The sequence below is a fragment of the Passer domesticus genome, chromosome 5, assembly GCF_036417665.1.
Source record: "Passer domesticus isolate bPasDom1 chromosome 5, bPasDom1.hap1, whole genome shotgun sequence".
Taxonomy (NCBI): Eukaryota; Metazoa; Chordata; class Aves; order Passeriformes; family Passeridae; genus Passer; species Passer domesticus.
This window is the reverse complement of record NC_087478.1, coordinates 33,360,282-33,380,069: the sequence shown is the minus strand read 5'-3', so window position 1 is coordinate 33,380,069 and position 19,788 is coordinate 33,360,282. Positions and strand designations below refer to the sequence as shown.

Here is a 19,788-nt window from a genome sequence, read left to right as displayed (position 1 = left end):
AGAGCATGTTAGTTTGTGAACAACCAGAAAAGAATAAATCCTAGTGTTACATATTTGTTTACTAGTCTTCAGAAAATTACTTTACTACCAGAAGGGGGACAGACTGAAAAATCAGGGTGGTTGGCAGCAACTGGTAATAAATTTTACTGAAGGTTAATACCTGGATTTAGCTAGAAGGCAGAAGATACTGACAGGTCACATTTCATAAAATAAAGAGCAAAATCTGGTCATATTTCCTGAATTTGACTAAAACTCACCAGGAAAAAATAAATCAAAAGCAACACAAAACAAAACAACAAAACCCACAAAATCACCACCGTACCTGTGCAAGGACAATAACTGTATGGACATTGAAATAATCCACACACAATCTATGAAGGGCTAAATGCTACAGTCTTTACAGAAGTAGAATTTAAAATACAAATTAGTATTTTTAAATACAATCAAGAAATAAAACTGTAAAATTCATATAATCTTCCAAGATTACAAAGAGAACAGTCTGACTTATTGCCTTTTTAAGAAGTCATTCAATCACATTTCATAAAAACTGGGAACACAATTATCAGCCAAAATAAGGGAAGTGGCATGCAGAATGCAGAAGATAATTGCACAAATACTTGCTCCCTCCCAAGACGAGTTAATTACCTGCTATCACTTACCTATTTTCATGTCAGGTGCTGCAAGAAGAAAGTGATTAGTACATACTGCAGGATCATTTAAATACAGACACGAATGGTACAAACAATCTCAAACCTAGAGCGGTTACTTTTAGTAAGTCAGTAACATTCAAGAACAGGACAGAAACGCTCACCTTCTTTAGCGGTGACGATATTCTCTCTCTCTGTCTCGCTCTCTGTCACGATCTCTGTCACGATCGCGGTGCCTCTCTCTCTCACGGCTCCTTTCCCGGTAATAGTCATCGTGACGGTCTCTACTACGTGATTTGTGCCGCCTACTTTTTTCTCGTGACCTACTGTGGTCCCTCTCTCTGGATCGCTCACGTCTTCTAAAAGAAATTACTTCATTAACTTTTTCTTCAAAATACTTGTCATCCCCATGCCAGTTTTATGCTCAGCTTATGAGTATGAATTTGATCTAAAATGGGCATGAGGGAAAGATCTGACCATTGTGATGCAGGTATATTTTTGTATATAACACTAAAGATGCCTGGTACAACCAGTGGTGGCTAAGAACTCAATTACAGGTAGTAAGGGGCTCCCACTTTCTAATGCAGCAAGGAAAAGTCAAAGTACATACTCAGAATGGAGGATGACTGAAATCAGCCGGGGGAAATACACCACATATCAAACGATCACTACAACATGGCTGCTAATCTGCACATGGAAAATACGGGCCAAAATCACGAAATAAAACTAAGAGTTAAATTGAAGCTACTCAGGTCAATTTTGAAAAGAGGGTTAATTAAAAGGCAACTTTCCTAGGTTCAGGAAAGCCTTATTTGGTTCCTTCATATATTTCCTGTGCAACTCAGCAAATCACTGACTTCTTACAAGCTTTAGTTTCTTCCTGCAAAGTAGTGCTGCACCACACCTTGTCTTTTTTAAGTAAGAGCAGATGGAAGAGGAAAGTTTTACCTGGATCCAGACCCATAAGACTTGGACTCAATTCCATGAAGGCAGTCCTGAAGAGAGCTAATAAGTACTTTGCAGCGATCATCTGCAGATACTTTGGACTGTTTGATTAAGGAAATCGCAGTTACCAAGGTCTCTATAGCACTTCCATAGTCCCCTGAAATGATGTAAGATCAGGATCAGAAAATTATGCAAATTAAAACACGGATTTTTATCTGTAACAGTATTACCATTTTGAGTATCTTCTTTTAAACAGCCATCTAGACAATTTAATGTAGCACCAAATATTAAAATACTGTCCAGATCAGTACTCAGGTTTTCTTAGAAACTAACTGAAGCACAGTACAAAATCAGTCATAAGTTGTACCTAAATTCAGCATTCTAACAGAAACATGTGGCTTCAGGCCTTTCAGATTCCTAATTAAAAAAAAACCAAACAAACAAATTCTTTTCAGTTGGGTAGAGTAACAAACATTAATTGAGTTTTACTAACCAGCGCTGGCATCTGATACAGCTCTTGAAATGGCACTGCTTGAGATTGCCCTATTTCTATTCATGATTTCTTCAAATTCTGCTTCACTTAGAGGTGTCCTCGCAGCATCCATTTCTCTGCAAGCAATAATACTAGTATTTAAAAGGTTAAGGAGAACTTCAGAAGCTATCATTGCAATTTCAACAGTCCAAGTTTGCAACTTTAAGCAGTGACAAACAGAAAAGAAAGCAGGATCTGGGTTTGGTTTTGGTTTTTGTTAAGGACCATCGTTACAATATAAAATCCTGAAAGCTTAAAAAAAAAACCCAAGAAAACCCCAACAAACCAAACAAACAAAAACCCCAAAGAAACAATTAAGACATTGCTGTATAAATAGACTTTTTTTTGTTCATCCCATCTATTTCAAACATTGAGCAGCACTTAATATTGTGCTTGACAAATATTTACAATTTTCGTAAAATCCTTGAAAGTACATAAATAGATATTCCCAACTGAATGGATGTGGAAATACATGTACATAGGCAATGCAGCTTTGAGCAAAATTAGAGAAAATTTTCATAACAGTACTGGAATCAGAACTATATGATCCTGTTTCCCAGATCTTAACTAAGACCAGAATGCTGAAACTTTTGAAAAACAAATATAGTTATCATCTTTAAAACACTCAATTTTCTGAATAATATGTCAGCATTTTACAGCAAATTTTTTTCTTTTTTTTTTAATTTCTGGTCAAGTTCAAGGTACTCCAATTTAATCTCCCTACTAGTCACAGTAAGGAGGAAGCAATAAAGCAGAATCCTCATACTCATTACACTTCAATTATCAGCTACCTATACAGGGTTTGCAAAGTAACAGAAGTACACCTGAATTTTCCCAAAAGTTTTGCAGTGTCCTATTAGCCAGTCTCTGTGTCACATAGAAAATTTGGAGAAATGTGTTAAGAGATAAATGCTGAGACTGTCAAACTGGCCCACTGCTTGATATTTCTAGAACAGTGTTAGTTCTTCTGGTAGAAAGAAAATGCAGAATAATAAGCAATGCTATCCTCTTAATTGCAAGAAGTGGAACAAGATCCTATAGCCAGTTTAGCATAAGAGGAAATGTCTAAAAATTCATACCTCCCTGAGTTTTGAGTATTATTTTTCGTGTGCCTCCCATAGAATGGAATATGTAATTTTTCTCTTATGGACATGTTATTTCCAGTGAAACGCCTATGATATATAATTAATGACAATTTAAATAGTTATGGATGATAGCTTCAACATTATTAATGAAAATACTGGACAGTAAGTTATACTGTCCTATTCCCACTCCTTCCCTCCCCAGACATTCTATAAACTGCAGACAACCTTGATTTAGTCCATCAAAAAACACCCAACACCTTATAGTCTTATATTTCAGGCAATTAAGCCAAATGCTTGAATTTCTATAGTTTTTTTTTGTATGAACATCACATGTATACAAATGCTTGGGGAGTTTTAAACTTTGTGGTAAAAAAAGAATCAAAGCACAGTATCTTTGCAGGAAACATTTTAAGCCAGAAAAGTGTGTCTCATGCTAGCAGTAAAATTACTACTGAAAAATTCAAATCTAACTATGCAAAATCGTCTCTTACAATTAATGCCAAAAAATTTGACAAATAGAAATATGGTGAAAATCAAGAAACAGCAGCAAGACAGAGATGCTTGAAATCACAGATGAAAAAGATGTTTCAACCAAGATGTGAAAAACTTGACAAGTCCAGTCAGGGACTTAAGAACTCTGTCACAGATAGGATTAACCACAGGAAAAGCCACTGCTACAAACACAGCAAGATTGCACCAAATGAGCAGAAACATCTTGATAGGAAAGGAAGGTAAAAGTCTTGCAGTAAATTCACACCTGGCTTTTAAGACAAACACCAAATTTTAATTAAATCCTGAAGAAAAAAGGGACAAGCAACACTGCTGGAAGATGAAAATGGTATGACCTCAACATATGCACGTATTCAAAAAAGAAAACTCCAGAGCATTCTTAAAAGGAAGCCTGCAAAGCACCATGATACAGTTAAAGTCAGAATTTCAAGTTAGGACACAAGCACAACCAGAAGCTGCTGCATAAGAAATGATATGTAAGTTTACATGTAGAACACATGGAATGATGACACTGCCAAATACAGCGAAGACAAACAGTTCAGAGCTGAAAAGGGAAGTGAGATTACTAGTGTTGCATTTCAGGATTTTCCTCCTGCTGCCAATGTTTCTCAGATTTAATCCCTTGGAGAAGTTAAAAGGGGCAAACTACAAGATCGGTGGGATCCCTTCTGGCCCTACTTCTAATTGTTCCTAACATATGCATTAAAAGGGAAAAAAATCAAATGCTTTCAACAAGGAGTAAAATCTGCTACCCAAACACATTAGACAAAAAGAACTCACCTTCCAGGTGGCCCATAGTCACCTCTGTCATATGGTGGAGGTCGGCCATATGGATCTGTCGGAGGTGGGCCACGGCTGTCTGAAGTGGGGATGCCACTATTGGCAGGTGGGGGGAAGAAAGCTGGATTCACATGTGGTGCTGGTGGTGGAGCACCTGGCGGTGGCCCAGGGAGATGTGGAGGAGGAGCAAGAGTCAGGGGTGGCCCAAGAGGGCCAGGTGGACGAGGGGGAAATGGACCCGGAGGTGGAGGTGGACCCTGCTGAGGTGGTGGTGGACCTGGTGGTGGCCCATAGCCTGGAACTGGTGGTGGAGGGCCTGGAGGAAGTGGCCCAAGTGGAGGCTGACCAAAAGGTTGTCCTGGAAACAGAACTGGTGGTGGTGGACGATCACCACGATTAGGAGGTCCAGCTAATGGAGGTGGGAGGACCTGACCAGGTGGTGGAGGGCCTGGTGGACCTGGTGGGCCAGGAGGACCTAAGGGTGGACGTGGGGGAGTTTGTCCAGCTAAAATAAAAACAAACAAAAAAAACAACAAACAAATAAAATTGAGTGAATAAATACAAAGAAATAATATTATTTAAATTTCTTCAATTTTTTATCGCAAAAAACCAATGACAAAAAAGAAACCAACCCTCCCTCCCTGAACACTGTGCAACATGTACAAGACATAGATGTTCCTGCTCTGGGTCCAGTAGCTTAGAAAATTTTTAGCTTATCTGTATCTATTGATACTAGATATCTAGAGATATCTAAAAAGAACAACATTATCTTGAACACTGACAACTCCACTCCTCAAATCACTGAATCATCTGCTGTTGTTTCCAAAACCCACAAGAAGATTACAAAAGCTAGAAAACATTACATCTTACTGCAGCTAGTCATTGATATGAGGCTTAAGATAAAATATATATTAAAAATATGGGAGAAGCTGTACTGGAGAAAGTAATGCAAGTGCAGTATCCAAACATTCCTTTAGATTCTCAACTGTTTTTTTCTATTTGACTATGTCCCTTAGACTGTTGGTAGACAATCTATTACTGAATGACATTTACTAAAAAATATGTCAGCTGAAAAAAGAACTTCACTGCAGTGCAAACCCAATTGTTTAACATATTTTTCTGTATCAGATAATTAATTCAACATGAAGACCTCCTCTTCAAATTTCTGGTGTTTTAACTGCCTACTAATTGACCAGTCAGTGGGCATGAATCAAAGCTGAATTTATGATCACGTGCAAACTTGTACTACAATAAGGAAATTAGTTACTTTACACTCCACAACACAGGCAATTCTCAGCACATACAGCAATACACAACACTAAAGCCAAATCTACTTGCTAATATGATCTATTTTAATTTTTTTCATACTTAAATATGTGTATTGACACAGTATAAAAAAGCTCTTGCCTTGCTATCAAATTTACTAGGTCCAACTTGCTGTTGAATATCAACAAACAGTCAAGTCCTATAATCTAGCTGTGAACACTGATTTATGGCTCATTACTGAATTGCCTTGATCTTTATCATTTCCCAAATAAGTATGCCACATTGAAACACATGTAATACTGTAACTCCCTACATGCATAATTTTACCTGGGAAAGGTGGTGGTGGCCCTCCTGGCCCTGCCGGTCCAGGGAATCTGTCTCCACCTGGAATGGCACCTGGAAAACGGCCCCGACCTCTATTACTAGGTGGAAATGCTGCTCGTGAGCTTCCTCCTGGGGGACCAGCTTTACCTTCCCCAGACATCTGGCCAGACTGTGTGGCTGCAATGGAAAAGCAAAAGTGTCATTACACAGATCAAAATAGGTTGAAGCATCTCAACACTCGACTTAAAGTTTTATACAGTGCTAAAGTGTGACCTTATGAGCACCAACTTGCTCCCTGTACCCAAACCCAATGCATTTGGGAAGGGAAACATTCTTTGCTAAAAATACTATGCCTCATACTAAAGGAAGAGGTTCTGGAGAGACTGCCAGTCCTTCCTTCCATGAAGCCCAACACCACACTGAGAAACACAAGACATGGTGCTAAAGTACAACATGGAACCTCTGTTCCCCATTCTATCATAAATACAGACCATCCACACATTAGAATTTAGTCCAGTTTTGACTACAAATGTTAAATTTCTAAACACTCTTGTGCTTTTTTTTTTAATTACATCCACAGGAAATTAAGAAAGCATCCACAGCTGTTAAGACAAGAGCTGCACGAAGCTGCAACCTTCTTTCAGAATGCAGCAGCTCTTCAATGTATGAAGTGATTTCTTTAAACAAAGATAGAAGTTCATTCGCCTGGACTCTTAAGTATTTTATGGCTATTTTAAACTGCACAGAAATTATAAGACACTGAGCTAAAAACCTGCCATTCTACTTTTTCTGCTTTTCCAAGACAGCACTTAAGAAGAGCTTACTTTTCCTTGACTGCATTTCAAATTGACTCAGAAACTGTTTATTACACGGAGTTACAACAGGATTCTGCCCATGCAATTCTCTTTTAGGCAACAAATCCATCAGCTTTTTGGAGGATGCTTCCGATCCCACACCCACAAGGGCAAACCTGAAAGGAAACAAAAACAGTTACACCACATTTTCTTCATTTTTTGACATCCTGACATCTCATGAAAAAGATTACACACAGTAAGCAAAGGAATACTTGACAACTAGACACCAACAATGTCTCACAGGTCTTAGTCCAGTTTTCAGAACAGATGAAATAACTTGTCCTAGGACATAAAAAAAGGAAACAAAACTGCAAGTACAGGATGCATCAAAATTTATCCCAACAAAGGCAGCTTTTTGGCAGAGTATCAACAGACTACATAATTAATTCATATGATTAAGTTATTAAGCATACACTCATACACTGTGCTCATTGCTGCCAGAGACAGAAAGGCACATTCATGCAGTGAAATTTAGGCTGTCAGTGAAAAATGGGCTCAAGCACTTACTTTAAACAGCTAATAGAAAATAAAGATGTAAAGAAAAGATTTAATCATGAAGGTTGGGGAAACAGCATTTACACTGAAGAAAAACAAGCATCACCAACACACCAACCAAAAATCTAGGAACAGTCCTATATTAAGATCACCAACAAGCTTTAACTCACAAAATAATGGGATACACATTACCATCACAAAAATTTATACCTGAAACTTAAGTCATTAGTATAAAATTATACGCCAAATCATTTTTGGATCAATAAGCTAGGATGAGCAGTCCAAAGATTGACAATTATGAAAATTGAGAACTCCTTCCCCCACAAACTTCAGTCCACATATAGAAAAACACAAGTTCTTACCCTTTAGACTGGCCATTAGCACGATTTTCAAAAAATTTAATCTCCAAAATGTCATTTACCCCCAGTGAGTGAACTGCTTCAGTTAAGTCTTCATCTGTTGTCCACTGAAAAATATTTTTAATATTCAACTATGAGAGCTTATCTGAAACACCAGGCAAAGGGCAACTAAATTTTCCATGGATTTTTTTGTGAGAGTGTGTGTGTGTGTGTGCGCAAAATTGATCCAGAGGAATATTTTATTCAGACTGTCAATATATTCTGACTTTTGGAGCAGTCATTTTCATTTTACAATTCAACAATTAGTTCAGCTAATTCACGCACATTTTACTGATTCCATTCATGTACTTCAAGATGGGACAACTTAAGTCAACAGTCAGGTCCTTTACTTACCTATTAGTTCCTGAAGTACTGTAATAACTAATGAAAAAAACCACCTACAGTAAGAAATTATCAGAAATGAAAAAAAAATTAAATTTTTTAATTTATATTTTAAAATAGAATTTTGCATATGTGGGTCCTGAAGAACTTGATTTCATGCAACCAGATAAAAGCTCAACTTAATTCAGTTACTGACCAGCTCTTGCACTGTTTGCTTTACTGCAATTGGTTTTTAAAATACTTGCATTCTAATAAAAGTAATTTTCCTAAGGGCAACTACAGTCCAGTCAGTTATCATAAACTTGTTCTTCTTGGACAGAGAAATAAGCCTCAAGACAAATACCTGAAAACTGTTATGCTGAAAGAGTCACTGCAGATGGAAAAGGCCCTGGAAAAATGTGAAAAGTAATTTCAAGAAAATCCCAGAGCAATCTCCTTTTAAAATAAAACCTTCAGCAAGAGTTTACTACAAATTTGGCTTGTTTAGTAACCTTAAAGTGTTTACAGGCATGAAGTATTTAACAGTTTAAACTTGTTCTCTTCTTTCATTTGGTTCTCTGAAAACCTTAAGAACATAGTAGCTAGCATAAATATCCTTTCATAACACTTAAAACATGACAGAAATTCTTAAGTTTATATTTACTGAAGATTTTCTTGATTTTTAAGACATCACAACAGCTCCAGACAGGCTCTCTGAATTTCAGGTAAAAGGAAAAATGACCCCACAACCACAAATGAAAATTAAAGGAAATCAAACCAACAATAAAAACAACTGGGTTTTGATACCCATAATATTTCATATAAAACATTTTAAAGCAAAAAAGTTTTACAAGCAGTTATGTCTATAATTAAAATTCCTGTCTACAACTAAACAGCAGTAAGACACTTACCCAAGTGAGATTTCCAATGTACAAGGCAATTCTCTTTCCAGTATACGTATAGACAACATTTGGTGCAGCTCCTTTACCTACATCATCCCCAACAGATGGCGGAAGAGAATCCATGTAATCACGATCCTCTGGAGCATCTCCATTATTTGCAGATGGAGAAATCACATCATCATACAAATCAATCTGATCATGCCCACCATATTCAGCCTCCTGAAATAAAAAAGACATCTTGATTATAATTAATATTACTCTTAAAACTTATTGAAGCAAAAGTTGTGCTAATTGCCATGTTCCACAGACACAGCAAGTCTGATCGACCACCTACACAACATCCCTGTTGAAAAGCTAAGCACCAGCTTCCTCCACATCAAAACATATAAAATTCTTATGACACCTACTGCATTCTAAACTTATGTGGAAAAAAATACTTCTGGCCACTGTTTTCCATTCCAGTACTTTCGCCCTTGTAATATAAGCAGAAATGAAAAAATCCACAAACCCTACTCCCAGAATTGTATACATTAGAATGTAGAAGTGTTGTGCTTTAATCCCAGATTGCAATTAAGTACCACACAGTTGCTCACTCACTTCTCTCTCCCCAAACACTCCATCGGACAGATGAGAAAAATCAGAAAAAGGTAAAACTTGTGGGATAAGAACCGTTTTCAAACCAAAATAAAATAAACTGATCAGCCTCTTCCACCCAACTCCCACTAGTTTATATACTGGGCATGGTGCTTTCCTATAATACAGCAGGACCCATTGATAAACTAGGTATTATTGCATCTCATTTTCTTGTAGTTTATTATATAATAGGGACCCTTCAGCATGTGTTATTTCCTCCTCTGGTGACATTCTGAAATCTTTGTCTTTTAGGTAGTCCATGATAATTCCCAAGATTCTTGGGCAACTGGGATTTCCTATTTGAGCTTATTATATGGTCACTGCAACCCACTTATTTCATGTAGCAGCAGCTGCATCATGTGTAGAGAAGTCCCTCCCTTTGAGCATCCAGCCCAGCACTGGCAGTTGCTGGGGAGCTGGAGGAGCTGTGCTTCAGCACCAATCCCTCCCAAAGCAGCTCCTTGATGAGACTGCAGTATCTCTTTCAGCAGGAGCATAGGAAGCCTCAGATACTCTGACTCCCCAGTTCCATAACAGAGGGCTGGAGTCTCTCCTGGTGCTTTCTGCCAGACACTGCAGCTAGGGCCATTTGCCCTGCTGCAGTATAGAGCACATTTTTACATCTTGCCCTGCCCAGACTGGCCTGGGGGCTGCTGCATGAACTATATCCCATTTAATTTGTTCAAAAGCTTGTTGTTGCTCAGGGCCTCATTTGAAATCATTCTTCTTCCAGGTCATTTGATAGAGAGGGCTTACAATTAGATTGCAATCTGGAATATGTGCATTCTCCAAAAATTCACAGCACCTAGGAAAGCTTGTGTTTGTTTCTTACTAGTTGGTGGAGACATTGCTGCTGTTTTGTTGATCACATCCATTGGCATCTGACAACATGTTTTAGGGTAAAATCAGTTTTTGGAACAATTTGGACTATTTTCTTCCCTTTCTCAAAAACTTCTGCTGCTGTATGGGCCCACATGATGATATTATCAATGTACTGCAGGTGTTCCAGAGCTTCACCCTGTTCCAATGCAGTCTGGATCAGCCCATAGAATTGCCAGTGCTGTGTTTCCACCCCTGGGGCACTGGATTCCAGATCTACTGGACATTCCTTTAAGTAAATTGCGGCCTGTCAAAGCTATTGAAACACATTAGCAATGTCATTTGTGGCAAACCACTTGGCAGTTTTTGACTGCAGCTCATATTGGAGTTCCAGCATGTCCAGGGCAGCAGCACTCAGCCACAGTGTGACTTCATTCAGGCCACCATAGTTCACTGTGGTTCTCTGTTACACTTTCACACTGGCCATATGGTCCTGCTGATCACTGCTTGATTCTCCAGTTAAATCAGCTTGTGAATGGGAATCATGAAGTCTCGGTTGGTGCAATGCTGCTGCTGCTGCAATGCCATGGTAGCAACCAGCACCTGTTCTCTGACCTTCAGCAAGCCCAACAGAAGTGTCCTCTGAGAGAACAGGCAAGGCAGGCAGCTGCTTAACTTCTCCACCTCCAAGGCAGTGGTACTGAACCTTTTGGGTCCTTGAAATACCCTCTCCTAAGGCAGTCTATGCCAGGGATGCACAGAACCTTTGGGCCAGAGACAAAGGGTTCTCCTTCCACACATTCCCAGTCCAGCTCACTTCAGCCTCCAGTTCAGTCAGCTGTTGGGTTCCCCCTCCCTCAGAAATAGAAGTAGGTTCTTCTCCTGCAGAGCTGAATGGCATTGGGGTACCCTGTGCACTAGAGCCTTCCACTCTTGTGGGCCTGACATGCCAGGCCACAGGATCCATACACTCCTGCAAACCCAGCATATGAAAATGGCATGCTTGGACAAGTTTCTGCCACAAGGGTCACATGCACTGGAATTCTTCTGGGTCTGTGGGTGATTGCACACTGTCTGGGTCATAACAAAGGTACTGGATACCACTGTGGTGGCCCTGGGTGACATGGAGCATCTTCCTTGAAGGGATGTCTTTCCTTCACACTCCATAGGGATCACTTCCCAAAGGCTGAGGCCCTTTGCAATCACCTTGTCAATGCCCCCTTCCTTACAAGGTGATCCCAGCTGCTTGGTTTCCCTACCCTCTAATTCCAAGCTCCTAGCCCTGTTCCCCAGCACCCAAGCAGTCAGGTGATCACCTGCTCACCTGGGTGGTGGCTGAAATCATCCCAAAGCCCTCTCAGGGATAGGGATTGAGTGGTTCCCTCTTGTTCCACCTCTTCCTCCCGCTCCTGTGATGGCCCTGCTTTGTTCTCCTGTGCTAAACAAGCTCTTGTGTCCATTTCTTCTGATGAGAAGGGGTGACTGATACCAGCAGGGGCCGGTGCTCTGGGTGAGCTGCATCACCAATCACAAGGGTCTGAGCACCTGCCACAAAGGCCTGAGCAGCCGCAGTGCCTGTCACAGGGTTTGAGTAGCTGCAAATATTTGTCTAATCCTAAACAAGACCTGGCACACAATCATGATTCCTGGCAATAGGGCCATGTTTCAACATCCCAAGGATATTCAAAATTTTCAAGAGCTATTGTCATTAGCCTGGCAGAGAAGGGGAATATGTAGGATCATGTCTCCTCCACAGGTTAACTCTCAGAGGATGAAAGGTAAAAGGTGTAATCATTAATAGTTTACAATAGATCATTGCAAAGTACAAAGATGACAGCAGAGCTGAGTACAAGTAACAGATTACTTTCACAACCAGCAATCCTGTTATACCATATGCCAGTGCTCACAGGATCATCAAATGCCTTGAGTCAGAAGAACCTTAAAGATCATCTAGTTACAAGCCCCCTGCTGTGGGCAGGAATATCTTCCACTAGACCAGACTGCTTATGTTAAAACACAACAACCTTAGACCAATTCCCACAAGTGAAAAACAACACAATGGGGAGCACACGCTGGAAGCACAGAGTTAAAGGATGGAGCTCTGAGAACAAGGAGAACAACTGCTTGAGAGTTGAGAGCATAAAATCAACACTGTGTCCAACGACTATTAAACTAATTAACACATGCTTAAAGCAATTTTATTCTGGCATGTTCTAGTCAGATTTGTTGTTTTCTCAACCTGTCAAGCCCCGTGGTAGTTGATCAAAAAAGGGCTATTGTGCTTTAACTCCAGTTGGTAGCTAAGTACCACACAGGCATTTGCTCACTCCACCCCCCCAAACCCTGTGGAACAGGGAAAGAGAATCTGTGAAAAGGTAAAACCCGTGGGTTGAGACTACAACAGTTTAATAACTGAAATAAAGTAAAATATAAAAAGAATAATGGTGATTATGAAAAAAAAACCATAAAAAACAGAACAGAGATTAAATAATGCACAAGCCAGTCAAGTGATGCATAACCACTGATGCTCACCACCCACTGACCAATGTCCAGTCCATCCACAAGCAACAACTGCCCCTCTGAGCCAACTTCCCCAGCTCCCTGTACTCTCATACCCTGCTCCAGAACAGAAACTGCCTCTGCCAGGTTTTGTTATCAGAGATATTTCAGCATCCACTAAGAATTTGTATCCAGAATCTCACAAAAGCATCTTAGAATAGTTCAAGGTACCATATATGGCAGCTACAGAGAACCAAGCTGACTCCACAAAACACAGGCTCCAAAGGTGGCAGTGTTTGCTGTAAACCCAAGACATCCACAACCATGATCAAAAGATCCACTGTCTTGAAAATATAAAAATATTATCAGCTACTGCTCATACAGGGAAATAATTTAATTTTTTTAAAAAAACCAAAAAACAGGTAAACTGAATTTTGGCATTATTAATAAAGTACATTTAATCCTCAGTAAACTGCATTGTCCCAATGAACTTCAACAGAAAAATCTCTTTCTAAAGGTAAGCTTATCACAATTAAATTAAGGGTTTCATATTTCACCTAGTCTATCCAGTTCTCAGTTTGATTCCTCATATCATCACAGCTAATGAAATCAGGTACACAGAACTGCCTGAGACAAGCCTAAACATGACATCTAACAGCTAGATTAAGGTTGATGTCACAAGGCAATTAAGGAAATCCTCAGCTAAACGTACAGTAACTCTAGTCATTTATGTATATGAATGATGACTTCAGGGAAGTAGGATTTATGCAAAAACACAATCACCAAACTTACAGCAGATATATGTACACTAACCTATCTCTCTGAAGTCAACCTTGCCAAAACACCAGAGTGGGCAGCAGTCCACAGCTCTGCTGTGACAACAAACTCCTCTGAAACAGATCGTTTGTATCACACAGGCTTTCAGGTCTTCATCAGTCGAGAGAGAATTATTAAGGCAGCAGAATCTGCATGTAATTGAGAGGGCAGCAGGGCCCAATAGCACCAGTGTCTTACTTGAAATAAAGAAAGTCACAAGAGAAAATCTGATGTTGTTCACTAGAATTTCTTCTCACATTGTGCTGGTTTTGCATCCAGCATGGAATTCATTCAGTTACCAATCTGTCAGCAAGGTGTGTGCTTCAATGATTAAGAATGAGCTAAACCAGCAGCTCCAAGGGTAAACAGAAGAGAGGTGTCCTGGTGGATGTTGCACAAGATCCAACAACTCTTTCTCCTTCATACGTGTTCTGCGGAAACTTACCTAAACACACCCTTCCTTCCCAGATGCAGAAGGGGAAAAAGTACAGGAAGCGTTACTTTTCTAGTCTTAGCTAGTTAAACAAATGCTCTGCCTGTATCAGGAACCAGTTTTGACCTCTTCCAACTTCCTTAGTTACAAAAAGGACATCAAGCCTGAAGAGAAATTATTTCTTCTCAATTACTGTAACTCACAATCTTGCAGATAAACATGCTAAGAAACAAAGTGAGCACTGTTGTTCTGGCCCCCTCTAAAACCAAATCAGACAGCAATGCATTTCCAAAGTCCATGTTTTAACTAGACCACAGTCTGAAATATTTCATCATAAAATCAGGACTGAAATTCCATGTTCTGTGCTAATAGGTGGTATTGGGTGAAACATTCCCATATGAAAGTCATGAACACAACGAACTTCATGTCCAGAAGGGACAAACTTAACATGCTATTTGTTATTTGGAACTTAGTGGTCATGCTCCTCTGAGCTGCAGAGAACCACTTACTTCATTTACTGAGTGCTGTTTTGGAAATGGCTTTTGTTGTTGTGTAAAATTTCTTTAAGCTGTCCATACATCTGTTAGACTTGCCTCTTCTGCAGAACTTTGTCCAATTTAAGAGTTAAACACTAACTTACACCTCAAAAAACATATTTAAAAATCCAGCAAGCTAAATAAAGTTTCATGAAAAATATTTACTGTTGCTTCTTGGGGAAAAAACCCCAAACAACTAAACAACCCAGCTTCCCCCTTACTGTTTTTTTCACTGAAGTTACCATATTTGTGGTCAAAAACTGTAAACACATGTTAGTATCCTCAGTTTAAAAAATAAATTTATAGGTCTGAAGAATAACAAGTTAAACACATAAACAAAAATCTTTCTGGTCTTGATTAACTGTCTGAACACACAAACTGGAACATTAACAAAAAAGGCGGTCTTTGATACTTCTATGATCGCAAACTGCCCATGGCAGAAGTGGACAAGTTTGTTAGACCATAGAATTCACATCTCCTCTGCAGGCCCAAATGCTCTTGGTCCTACAAACGGCACAGCATTAAAATTTAAGGGACCTGATCCCTTGTAACTAAAAATTACAAAGTAATTACAGAGTTACAAAGAATAACAAAACATTCACAAGTAGTCAAAAATATGAACTAAACATACTTAGTATCACTGTTCACATTAAAACATAGTGAAGAGGTGCCAGAGAAGAAGGTCTGATAAGGTAAGAAGTTATTCTGGAGTTTGGTACTAACCAATATACAGAAGTTGTGGCTTCCCAGGGCTCCTTTCAGCAGAACTGACAAAATGCATATGACATCACACATTGTGGACATATTTTATAACACATGCAGGTCTGCCAGCTTATGTTTTTTTCTGACCAGGACAGTCCTACTGAGTAGAAATCTATTATACCACAATGTGCCCATCCCCTCTCATGATAAAACACCTGTCTTTGTGATATAAAGCCTGTTCTTAATAACTGGCTTTAACTGGCCACTAAATGCTAGCTTTTATTATTTATCACACACAAAAAATTGCCTTTGTGTTACAGATCTGAAGACAGTAACTAACACATTCCTAAGACACTGTAGTTTTCAGATAATTAGCCTCTTAACTGCTTATTCCATCTAAATCAGTTTTATTATCCTGTTACAAAATACAAAGTGAAAAGTCTTTCATCCTTAATTTGTTAGCATTTAAACATCAAAACAGAACACTACAGGCATGTTTAGACAGATCCACAATGCAACTACCCAAGTTTACTCGCTAAGAGCATAAACAAAGCGAGCACCTTTTCCACAGCATTAAAATATGATATGCCTAAATTCTTCTGCATCCTCTTTCTGATCAGAAAGATTTTTACATGTCTACAATAAAAGTTTTTACTGTTTAACTACATGCATGGGAACATGTGGAAAAAAAAAACCTTCCAAGCACAAAAATGCAAAGCTGATCAGAGCACCAGGGACCTTGATGGTCAAATTTCCATGACCATAAAAAAAACAACCCAGTTTGTCGGCCAAACTGGCAGGCAGCCAGACCCAAAGTCAAACCCAAACCAGCCTCCTACACAAGCTCCTTATTATCTCTGTACCAGACAGCAATGTTCTAGGGTTTTGTGTATAAAACCAAACCCTAATATATCCTAAAGCACCCCAAACTTACTGAGGGTCTTTGCCCTTGAGAGAATGTCATCCCCAGCTATGGGTGTGCAGGTAACAGTTCTAACAAGCATCAGAGATCTTCCTCTCCTGAAGAGCAAGATGTGTAACGACATGTATGGAGATGCTTAAGGTAAAATATTCCATGCAATACCTATTTCTAACAGGGCACAAGCAATGCACGCAGGAAGTACTACATTTATGAGGCTATCATCTCGAAATGAGACTTTAAATAAATAGATAAGACTGCTGGATGGGAAAGTCAGCTTAGAAGAAAAAAATGAAAAATTACTCAACCAAGTTCTCCAAGAAAAAGAGAAAAAAAAGAGACCACAATTCAAACAAAAATGTAACTGTCAGAGCCAAATTGATTAAAGCTGTTAGCCCAAGGACAAAAAATATTATTTTGATGAACAATAAGTTAATAAAAGAGTAAGAAGCAACACTGACAGACGATTCAGCTGGAATAGGAAATATGCATTTTCACTCAAAACATTTGATATCAAGTTAGTCAGCTCATTGCAACCAACACCAAATACAACCTAAGACTGTTTACAGCTATCATCCATCTTAGCCAGCTTGTAAACCCCTGGCTCCGTGGTCTTTATTTCACCTTTATAACCTATGGTTCATTTAGTACTAATCAAGCAGAACAACCTTACCCTCCACCTACCTGGAAAAAAGGCATTAAAAAAATCCCGGAATAGCCTCAAGGATGAGTACCTTGAGGTGTAGAAGGAGACAAAACAACCAAGGGAAGTTTATCCAGTCACAAGTCCTAAATGAAGGGTTAACTCCAGATGCAAACACCTGTCTTGTCCCAGCTTGGGTATCAATACACTTATGTACTGCATACATAAGAACAGCAAGCTCCACAGTACATTTTTCAGTCCTTGTTACTGCCAAAACCAGTGGAAAGGGTTTCTATACTCCAATTTAAAAAAATTAGTAAATCGCATTACTGGAGAGCAACAAAATCCAAAACCAAATTTGTTTAACAGATAAAGACAGTTTATTTTACAAATATGGTATTTGTAAAATGCTCTCTACATAAATTAATAATGCAAATTACTTTCTCCATAAAGCATTTTTTAATTGTTATCTTCACACATCCACAGAACTATGTTCTATCTTATCCATTTAATCTGTCAGCTTCAAATCAGGAACAGCATTTCAGGAAAAAGTTTCTACACATCTTTTCTCAATGATGTCAGCATTAAGAGGCAAAAACTAATACAAGTCACCTTCTTTCACATATGACAGAAGGAAATGACAAAATGCAGAGGCATCAATCTCTCACAGTAAAACTTTTATGTGGTCTCAAGACTTGCTCAGTTCAACAATATTACTTTAAAGAGAAAGTCACAGAAATTCAATCTGGAAAAGAACAGCAATTTTTTGGGGGTGTGTGACACAGACAAAAACACAGAAGAAAATCCTCTAAAACAAACAAACAAAACCCCCAAATTCAAGCTGATGGAAAAAGGGCACTAGCCTCTTCTCACCTTTCTGCCCTATATTGTGCAAGATTTATGAACTGGAACAACAGACTGCAGAAATGCAAACCCAAGAGGGTGAATACAGTGAAAAAAGCAAAAGAGTTCCCTGCCTGCTGGATCAAGCTAAACTAATTATCACAAGACTTTCTTCATTCATACCACCATGGTTATAGAGAATATCAACAGTAATGATGACCTGAGTAGAGTGTGAGTGAAACAGATCATCCCCATCACTTCTGTTCCACCACTATGTCTTTACACTGTACTTACAGCATGTAACTATTCTACTCTGAGGGCTTCTGCACACCTGAATTTACACAAACAATACTAGATTCAAGTGAGGGTTTTTTCCCTGAAAAATCTGCTTTGTTGTAGGTTTTATCTAGAATCTATTAAACCAAATTCAAGTTATCATAGAATCTGAAAAAATGTGCTCTTCTGCTGAAAGGTGTCTGTCCTAGGGTTCATTCCTGTTTGAACTCATATATAGTGGGTCTTCAACTGTATGGGAGAAACCATCATATGCAGACAAACTAAGAGCAAATCAGTGCTTTTCATCATCTCCTTTTACTATGGCATTCTTTCACAGTATACCTTTATGAGATTATTAATACTTACAATTACTGTATTAATCGATATCGGAAGAAATAGTCTACTGAGAAAGCCACAAGTTGCTGAGAAAGTTACATATTACCTGAGAATTCCAAAGCCATTACTTATTTCCCAGTTCTCTGCAGGGCAAGCAGGCATACAGCTGTGCCCCGTAGGTGCGTGGAAGTGCACTCGTTCCCGGTTATTTATGCTCTGGGGCACGAACAAAGCAATCTGGGGCAACTCAACCTGGAGAGGTGCAGCACTGGCTAACGGGACAGATGGCGTGCAAAACTGATACAAACACCGCGTTTCCGTAGCAAAGCTGGCACGCGGCTATTTCGTAAAGATGAGGGGCAAAAAAAAAAAAAAAAAAAAAAAAAAAAAAAAAAAAAAAAAGTAGAAAGGGGGACTACTTATAATCCAGAGAAACTGTTTATTTCATCTGTATTTCCTCAACAAAATAAAAACTCGTACTCCAAAAAAGACTTACGCCACTTTTTAAAACGGAAGATAACAAGAAAAACAAACAATCAAAAAACAAAATGCAAAACGCTGGGTACTTTCTCCAGTGCTGCAGAATAAAGCCGCACTAGTTCCGCCTCCCCCGCACAGCGCGGCCGAGGAGCAGCCACCGCTCGGCGGCTTTTTGATTCATCTGCGAACAATGGCAGCGCTTCCCCTGCGCCGCCGGCGGGAAGGGGCCGCTCTGCCGCCGCATCCGGCAGGGTCCCGTCCGCCGGGCCGGCGCGGGAGAGCCCTCTGGAGCGGCCCCTGAGGAGGGGAGGCAGAGCGGGAGGAAGGCCGGTAAGAAGCGAGAAAGCGAGCGGAGGCAGAAGGAAGCGCCGGGCCCCGGCGCGTCCAGCCCGCCGGCAGCAGCGCCTCGCAGCGCCGGGCGCGCTCCCCGCCCGGCCGGGCCCGCCCCGGCACCCGCGGCCCGGGCGGGAGGCCGCGCCCGCCCCGGCCCCGCGCGGCCCCGCGCCCGGCGGCGGCGGGAGCGCCCGAACAATGGCGGCGCGGCCGCCGCGCTGAGGGCCTGCAGGCGGCGCGGCTGCGAAGGCGGGCGAGGGAGGGGAGCGCGGCGGAGAGGCCGCGCCCGCCGGTCGCGCGTACCTGGTTGAACTCCTCGCCCACGTCGGCGTAGATGTCGATGTGGTCCACGCCGTCCGCCATGGTCCCACCCGGGGCCGCCGCCAGCCGCGCCCGGCTCCCGAGCCGCCGCCGGGAGGGGGAGGGAGCGGGGAGGCGGAGCGCGGCGTCACTTCCGCGGC

At 40.4% G+C, this 19,788-nt stretch overlaps 1 protein-coding gene across 4 annotated transcripts in view; it reads right to left on the bottom strand.

Annotated features, from left to right (window-relative positions):
• CPSF6 (cleavage and polyadenylation specific factor 6) overlaps positions 1-19,788 on the bottom strand; it is a 26,845-nt gene extending 7,057 nt beyond the window's left edge. Inside the window, exons 1-10 of one of the 4 annotated variants that reach the window (XM_064419465.1) lie at positions 19,631-19,788; positions 9,069-9,278; positions 7,801-7,904; positions 6,914-7,059; positions 6,093-6,266; positions 4,500-5,004; positions 3,204-3,296; positions 2,086-2,201; positions 1,596-1,749; positions 812-1,006 (exon numbers count right to left, since the gene is read on the bottom strand). In XM_064419465.1, coding sequence (XP_064275535.1) covers positions 817-1,006; positions 1,596-1,749; positions 2,086-2,201; positions 3,204-3,296; positions 4,500-5,004; positions 6,093-6,266; positions 6,914-7,059; positions 7,801-7,904; positions 9,069-9,278; positions 19,631-19,690 — 1,752 coding nt within the window. In that variant the 5' untranslated portion in view covers positions 19,691-19,788 and the 3' untranslated portion in view covers positions 812-816. The remainder of the gene's footprint in view (positions 1-811; positions 1,007-1,595; positions 1,750-2,085; positions 2,202-3,203; positions 3,297-4,499; positions 5,005-6,092; positions 6,267-6,913; positions 7,060-7,800; positions 7,905-9,068; positions 9,279-19,630) is intronic. The other 3 variants (XM_064419466.1, XM_064419467.1, XM_064419468.1) reach the window with 3 other exon arrangements.